Below are 8,892 nucleotides of genomic sequence, written 5' to 3' on the forward strand. Positions count from 1 at the left end.
AGTCGGGCCAGTAGTATTTACTTGTCCTGCCAACAATTATGCATTTATTCTATTAATGTGTTAGAGATAATATATTAATATTTTGTTCTTCAAAAATCAAAAAAGTTTTTAGTAACTTCGAATGATATCGCTATTTATACAGCTATGATATTTATGAAATCCTCGCTGTAAATCTATAAACAAAGTTGGCACATTTTGCTCTTTTGACAATCAGTGCCCGTTTTGTTCTGAACATGAGCATAAGATGAATAAGCGGCAGATTGTGCAAACAAATGGTTTTTTTAGTATATAGTTTGTGAAACAAACCTAATGCACATTGTATTTCTCTTTAGATACTGCTTCTGTGCAGTGTACTATTCTGTGCCACTTTTGTAGTGTAAAGACAGCTTACCTGTCTATAAAAAACAGTCCATCTATATCACCTCTGTTCTTCACAATACTCCACTCCCTATTACAGTATGTCCCACTAATCTTGTGTTGTCTAATTTCTCTCTTTGTTAGTTCAGTTGTTCATTCTCTCTATTTGTTTATTTATGTCTCCTAGATGATAAACGGTAGTTCTCACTGTTCCAATATCTCTCCCCTCCCATATTCATTCCTTTCGTCCCATCGTTCATCTTTGACATCACAGTATGGGCCTGCGCTGCTTGCATGTGATCTTTCACTGCTCTCTTAGCTATTTGTCACTTCACCAGCCTAATACCTGCTAAATTAATGGTACTAACGAAACTCATTACACAATACGAGAAAGTGCTAGTATGTTTTTCCTCATCCTCTGAGCAATTAAAAACTTCAGATTCACATTTAGAAGAAAATAACCAGGAGGATAATTGTAAACTGTAGGCTAATTCGAAATATTCTTATAACATACTGTACATACCGTAGCGAGAGCAGCTAGTGTGTGTTTGTTTTAAGGTGGTTTTAGATGACCGAAAACCGATACTGTGAATGTTTGTGAAAAGGCCCTAGAGGGAGAAACTGAACACCTTAAACAAGTTTGTAGGAATAAAGGTACTTCACTTAACTTTGGTGGCGGGGCCATGTGAAGGAATGGACTTGGCTTTGCTTTCCCATTCTGTGTGTTAAGTCGAAGGACTAGAGTATGGAGACGGTCTCTAATGTCCAGACAAGAGAAGGATTCAGACTGCTCTTTGATCCTCCTGTTGGAATTGTTCTGATGTGAGGCGAAGTTAAAAATTGATAAATAAGCTTTTATTTAAACAGCTCCCGCTGTTTCCCGTACTATCTCTAACTGTCCTGATCTATGAAGACATAAAGGGTCATAATATTTAAATTAACGTAGCACAATGTATATTAGTTATCGTACGATATTGGAGATATTTTATATTTGTTGTGATATTTTATATTTCATTGTGATATTGTATATTTAATTATGCATTTTCAATTGTGCCTGCTCATTTCCCCTATTTTCACATTTAGATTACCTTACCTATCTAACATCTACTTAAAGTTTGCCTTTACATTTTTTTATAATCTTAAATTAATTATCTATTTTCATACTGTACAGTATAGTGTTATTTTAGTATTCTTTTATGCTATAAATACTTATATTTATTAATATTTTGAATTGGCTTTTATTTTAACATTTTCAGCTTTTAAATTTAAATTGAATTTTAAAATGTAATTTTTACCATTAAAAAAATCTATTTATCTTTGATTTATTTTTATTTCAGTTTTAATTCGAGTAATTTAAACACTTCAACTTATTTTATTTCAGTTAGTTGCTATGGCAACATTTCAAATTTTTGTTTCAGTTTTTCATCTAACATTTATATTTTATTTCAGTCAATGGAAACTTTTTTCATAGTTTTAGTAAACAACAACAAAACTGAAAAATGATATGCCTAGCATTACATGTTGTAGTGTTTTAATTCACTTTTATTATTTAACATGACAGATTTTAGTTCATGTTTTCTTTTTAAATTATTTAGGCAATATAGTGTAGAATAATTGTAATGCAAGTCATTTGTTGGTTTTCGGCCATAACATGGGAAAAAATATTGGGGTTATTGGTCAATTTAAAAAAATTGGTGCATCCTTACAGGAGAACTCCGGGCAATTTTTAAGTTAATCTTGATCGTTATATCTTTGTGAGTACTGTCTATAGAAGAAAAAAAACGAACCGGATTGGTGCTTGCAACACGGAGCTGTTCCCGCAAATGCCCAGAGCTCCCACTCAGCTAAAACGGTAGTTATGGGGGCATATACATAAAGAGTGTCTTTGTGCCTCTTAACAGACACAAAATCTAATTAAAATGCCTGTCCAACATGAAAAGGGCCCTTACATGTGAACAAGATGCGTTTAGCAACTTAGACATTGTTTAAATTCACCTAAATAGTGTTTTAGACGACTAGCTGTAGTCTCCCGCTGAAGTCCCATTGTAACTCAGTTGTAGCCAAAGGTAAATAGCAGTGTGTAGGTGAAGAAGAAATGGTTCGCTTTTGTGTCGTTCAAGGATGACTACACAGACACAACATAGCGCCCAAATGGAAGGATAAATAAAGTTTACATTACCTCCACAGTGGTTGCACACGTCTTCGTCCACGGAATCACTTATTTCTTCAACCGGCCCCGCTGTGTTGTGTCTGTGTAGTCATCCTTGTCAAAGTGTTCGCTGCAAATGCGGTAATCTTTAGCGCGTAGGTCTTGTATGGGAGTTTGCGAATCAAGTTGAAGTACAACTAGACACAACTGCAGAATCTCGAGGTCATGGAAAGGAAGATGATGAAAATAAGTTCTTTTATTTTCGCATTCTGTTGCCATAATTCGGAACGGCACAAACGCGAACCATTTCTTGAACCGGTTCATTGAAACAAACTGTCCAAAAGAACCGGTTCGCGGAAAAGAACCGGACTTCCCATCACTACTATTTACCTTTGGTTACAACTGAGTTCCCACAGGACTTCAGCGCGAGACTACAGCTGGCCGTCTAAAACACTATTTAGGTGAATTTAAACAATGGTTGTTGCTAAACGCACCTTGTTCACATGTAAGGGCCCTGTTCATGTTGGACAGACATTTTAATTGCATTTTGTGTCTGTTAAGAGGCACAAAGACACTCTTTATGTATATGCCCCCATAACTGCTGTTTTAGCTGAGGGGGAGCTCTAGGCATTTGCGGTCGCAGCTTTGTGTTGCACGCACCAATCCGGTTCGTTTTTTTTTTCTATAGACCGTACTCACAAAGGTATAACGATCAAGATTAACTTAAAAATTGCCCGGAGTTCTCCTTTAATGTAAAGATCTCTTTTGTAATTAAGTGCTGGACCTGGATCTGAAAACATTTTTAAAAAAGTAGAGATCAGTGAATAAATGACAGTTGCTCACGTGTAACATCTAAGTCTAGCCTAACAGCAAAACACATGCCCCTTTCTGTATAATTTACTGTCCCTTTTTCACTATTCTTGAGTAAATCCCCAAAATTGCCAAAAGTTAATGCTAAAACTCTTTTTATGTTTGCCTCTCTCTGTCTGTCAATCTTTAGGCCACCCACTACAGTTTTCTGGCCACTCTGGAGGTCCTGGGAAAACTGAGTTTTAGTGCCCTGGCTGGAGGTATGGTGGACACTGTGGGGTTTCCCATAGCCTTCATCCTCTTCCTCTTCCTCACCTCCAGCAGTGCACTGCATGTGTGGAGAGCAACAGAGACTGGCATCCTGAAGGAGCAGCTTAAAGGCCAGCCACTGTGACCAGTGTGAGCCTAAAAGAGGGCAGAGTGAGTTAATGTCTGGGTAAAAGAGAGCGAGATTGAATCTTATGCTAAGGATAAGATACTGGTGACCAAATAGACAGACAAGCAAATTTATTGTTTTTATTTGTATTTATTTATGACACAACCAGCATTGTCCGAGACAAAAGCCACATGCGCACTTCTCAGTACCTCTCTGAAAAACACTGCAAATGTTTAACAGCTTCATATAGTCAACTATTTAAAGGTACTTGCTTTTATAAAACAAGTGATCCTGAATGGCAAGCAGACTGAGCTATGGCAACAATGTGAACATGCCATGTAGTCTGTCTGAAGGACAACAGTTGTTCATTAAAAAAATGAGTTTGCTATAATGGACAATGCTAAATGTGTAATTCAACAGAATTGTACTAGTTATAAAAGGTTTAAAGCTTGATTAAGGGTCTAGTATAGTTTGGTTTAGTTATACACACCCTAGCCATTTACACATTTCCTTATATGCAGCATGTATTCATCTTAGAAATGGCTTTAGTTTTTAATCGCAGACACCATTCAGCTTAATGACCAATCAACAGCATGCTGCATTTTAAGAATCGCTTGACTTTAGTGTCATGCAAATTTGGAAGCAGTATGAACATTGAATTATGGTTCTATGATTAGTGGAGTGCTTTTTTGTATTCTCAATGCAATACTTTTATTAAAGGGGTCATATCACGGGAAAATGAAAGTTCAATGTACTATGAAAAAGCACTGTACCTTTTGACCATGTTGTACATTGACTCTTATTTGTAGTTCAGAAACTGCCAAAAATGACCTATGACCTAACTCCAAAAGAATTGGTGATGAGAGTTAAATAAGTTAAAAACCTTGTGCTTCACCTGATTGTGTATAGCACCTGGAGATCTGCTTATCCTTCCTAGGGTTGTTAGAAAATGTTAGGAAAGAATGGCCCAGCAGCAAACGTGACTCAACTATTTCTCATTTCACTTACCTAGACTGTGTTTACATATGCAAGGCACAACACCAAAAATAGCAGTCATGAGAATACTAAATTAGGACTGTTTTGATATATAAAACTTGACTAACTTTGTGAGTGGACCTCAGGGAAAAAAAATATTCTAAAAAGTATATGACCCCTTTAATGTCTGTTAAATATACTGTACATTGAAAGTCAACTCATCAAGCTCATTTTTTTGAGCCAATGCTATATTGTTTAAAATTATTTAATTTTTGTATAGTGAGTTGTCTGCATTTCCTATGCAATAACACAAATTTGTTCATTTCTTTTTCACTATAACTCTCATCAAACCTGGAAAATATATATATATTTTTTCTTGAGTCAGTGAAATATAGACTATCATCATGATATCGATATACAAACCTTAATCCTGAAGTTCTTGTAAAGGACTGTGGGTAATTCTCTGTGTCACTATCTTCCTGAGCCATGTTTTATTTTTGAATATGTTTGAATTGCCTTACTTTTTTTATATAGTTTATTGCAGAGCCAAAACATGTGGAGATATTGTTGAGACTAGATGGGTATATGTGTGGATTTTGCCATAACTAATGTGTTTAAGATACCTTGAAACTATAACATATTATAATTGTTTGTTTATACACAATTCGGAGGGCTATTTTAATTGCAAAAAACAAACAAAAAAAACAATAGAAAATGAACATGCACCTATACACGTATAAAGCACACTAGGGGTCCGTGAACATTTAATTTATTCATTTGTTTTTCGATTTAATATTGAAATTAGAAAAATTTGAAAAATGGATAATTTATACGTGTTTTTTTCCCTTGTTTTTTCACAACAACAATTTATTTTTTTTAAACGAGAATTCGGCTTGATTTTATATTTTTAGACTCCACATGTAGGGCATGAAACGCCCCTTTCCGCTGATTGGTCAACCAAAGATCAACCCATTCTTCCACAGTTCCCTGTAGAATAATACCTGTAGTCTTCCTCTGCTGGATGGATTCTTAAAGGCTCATCCAACAACCGGACTAAGGAATGCTTTGACACAAATTGGCCTAGTAAGGGTTTTCTTCTCTATAGACATGGGTTCGACAACCCAGAGTGCCAGAGAAGTGCCAGAGAAATATTATCTGATTGTTTCAGGAATATTAATGTTGGTTATCTCTCATCTGCACCCACATTACCCATCAGCCTGCTACTTCAGCACACCACTGGTTTTATTTAGTTGTCCAACTATCAAAATCTGTGTGGCAAAGCTGTGTGACTCACTGGACAGCACTGAGCGGATGATTTTATGTTGTAGCGAAGCACAAATAAATGAGTGGTTTTCTAATTTTTCTACTTTTAATATTAAATCGATAAATGAATGAACGGGTACACGGACCCATTTACACTATATGTTTTCCATGCTTGTATAGTGTAGTATATAGTCTTGTCATTTTGCTCTTGGTTTCATGTTAACAATGCTTCTGTTTTTTTGTTTTTGTTTTGAGAAATAGAACCAGACATGCACAACTGAATAATACATTTTTCAAATGGTTCAAAGCTCATCCTTTTATTAGATAACTGAAAAGGTATGGCCAATTGATGGTTATCATTAAATATTTGGATTAACTAAAGCCTTACCAAACAAAAAAAACATATTTTGGGGACATTAGCCCTGACTATACATGTAGGAGACTCAAAAATAAAAGCTATTACTGAACCCAGAGTGTGCCTGTGCTTTTGTGAGCTTATCAGACAAGAATTAAAAGCCATTAGTCTGTTATCAAGAGATCCTGGGCCATAAGACTTAACCTTAGTCTTTAGAAAATCCAATATTGTGTTGTGTACATTTGTGGTTTATACACTGCTCTGAAGGTCTAAAGCAGAGTGAAATACTAACAACTCAAGTATTTCCCCAGATGGAGCCTGGAGATGTTTCCCCATGAGATGACGCAATAACTGTAGAACCGTATTTTATTGATGGGACTGAACCATATCCCCAGCTTTTACCATGACACTGTATACTCTCCCTCACCATGACAGAGAGGTGATTCTTCCCGAGTCCTTACGTAATTCATGAATAGACCTGCACTTCACCTTTTCACTGTGACATTATTTCCTGGGTGGTTTAGATAGAGAGGAAGGACAGGAAAGAAAGGAAGGGAAAATCTTCTTCACTCTTCACCTTCGCAAAATCACAAGAGACCAAGAACTGGTCAAATAGAGAGTATGTATGTTTACATGCACAGTTATAATTGAGCTACAGCAGGTTTTTTCATAGTCTTCAAAAGTATATTCAGAAATATAGATTTGTAAAAAGGGATCAGTTGACTTAACTTAAAAAAGTGAGGAAACTGTTGCCTTAAAATAAATAAACTTCATGTGTAATTGAAAAAAATAAGTTAGGTGGAATTGTCAAGGTCACAAAACTTAATTTTTAAGTTGATTTATTAGGCAAAATGGGTTACCTCACTTATTTTAAGTTAAGTTAACTGATCACTTTTTATAGTGTATTTATTTTACAGTATGTATTGTATAGTTTCTTCAGCTCCTAGCCAGAAACAGATGTTGTTTGCTTTATTTTGTTGCAACTATGACAACTTCCGCATCTGAGAACCCCAGATATGTGAAAATGGTCCATTCTGCAGATTTTTCCTTCAAAACCAACACAGGAAATACTGGTGAAAATAAATGTTAAATGTAAAATGTCTGCTGAATCTATCTCTGCCTGTTATATTGTTGTGGTCAGAATTTCTGTTGGTGCAAAAATAAAAAGTATTGATTATTTTGATGAACACTGCCTACATTTTCTTAAATTGTTAGCCAAATAGTTTTTTTCTGTGTGTGTGTGTGCTGTTTTCTCCTTAGACTTCAGTCAGATAGCCAGTTAACCTCCAATTAGCTTTGGGTATGAATTGTGGCCTGGATTCCCATTTACAAACAGCTGAATGTGAACGCCAACTGTTTTTAAGGTAGCAAAGCTGTTTTAAATTGACTTGTCTTACCTAATAGCAACAAACAATAGGTATGACATGAAACAGACCTCAAGTTGTTTCTTGTGCTTTTCCCAGGCATTGAGTTTCCATTTTCTGGGAGCAGAAAGAAGCATTAGAGCCTCAGGTTTTTGGGAAATAAGCTGAGAAGAGAAGAAAGGACACAGTGTAGAGTGAGAAGTAAAGGGACAGTTTGTCTCGTGGTGTCGATTGGAGACAGACCCCCGACTGGGTCCGAGAAATTGGGAGGAGTTGTCCAGCTGAGTGAGTGAGTCCAGAGACTGTACAGTCACCAAAGCCATTCTGCTGCTTTCAGTTACAGCCTGTCTTTGCATGTCTCATCCAAATCTTGCACAATATTTTTAACTTGAAACTTGACCGATCCGAATACTTAAATTGTACATTGTGATATGAGCAGTACAATTTTAATACCTTTGAGATACTATTATAGTTTTAAATAATATTTAGAATTTAAAATGTTTTAATTTTTGTTAGTTTTAGTAATTTAGTCTATACATTTTTAAGTATATAATAAGTCTATATAGTTTGCATTTATTTTTAGTTATTTTAGTACAAGTTAAACTAAATGAAAATGAGAAATGTCTCCTGGGCAACTTGCTGCAAAATAAATAAATAATAAGTTTAACGTTTTGAAATGAATTGCTTGTTTTGTAATTGCCAAAAGTCGCTTTGGATAAAAGCATATGTTAAATTAATAAATGTGAGGTGTTTTATCTTTTTTATTTTATTTTTTTAATAAGTTAATGTTTTTTTTATTTTCAAGTAACAAAAAATATTTTTTTATGGTTTTAGTTTTAGTTAACTATAATAACCCTGGTTGTGACTTAAAACCTCTAATCAGTAGTTTAATATTTCTTTTTTGGCCCTAATAGAATAAAAAGTTATGCCCATCATTTAGGGATGTGCTCTTTTGTGTCAAAGGGATAGTTCACCCCAAAAATTAAAATGCTTTGATCATTTATTCATATTACCTCATATTGTTTTAAACCTGTATAACTTTTGTTTCTGTGGAAAATAAAGTTTTTATTTTATTTTTATGTCCTAGGGTTTTTGTCCATTTAATAAAAGTCAGTGGAGTCCAATGTTGTTCGAACCCCATTGACTTTTAAAATATCTTCTGTTTTCCACAGAAGAAAGAAAGTCGTACATGTTTGGAATGCCATGAGGGTGAGTAAATGATGATAGAATTAAAATTTTGGGG

At 35.0% G+C, this 8,892-nt stretch overlaps 1 protein-coding gene across 4 annotated transcripts in view; it reads left to right on the forward strand.

The window, feature by feature from the left end:
• Positions 1-8,320, forward strand: part of slc33a2 (solute carrier family 33 member 2) — a 45,725-nt gene extending 37,405 nt beyond the window's left edge. For 2 of the 4 annotated variants that reach the window (XM_077241043.1, XM_077241042.1), the window contains exon 6: positions 3,507-6,397. In XM_077241043.1, coding sequence (XP_077097158.1) covers positions 3,507-3,710 — 204 coding nt within the window. In that variant the 3' untranslated portion in view covers positions 3,711-6,397. Of the gene's footprint in view, positions 1-3,506; positions 6,398-6,596; positions 6,725-7,545; positions 7,650-7,748 lie in introns of those variants that run through there. The other 2 variants (XR_013206838.1, XR_013206839.1) reach the window with 2 other exon arrangements.
• The last annotated feature ends 572 nt before the right edge of the window (positions 8,321-8,892 follow it).

This window comes from Siphateles boraxobius, unplaced genomic scaffold, assembly GCF_051911475.1.
Source record: "Siphateles boraxobius isolate OS27281-9 unplaced genomic scaffold, OSU_SipBor_1 24, whole genome shotgun sequence".
Taxonomy (NCBI): domain Eukaryota; kingdom Metazoa; phylum Chordata; class Actinopteri; order Cypriniformes; family Leuciscidae; genus Siphateles; species Siphateles boraxobius.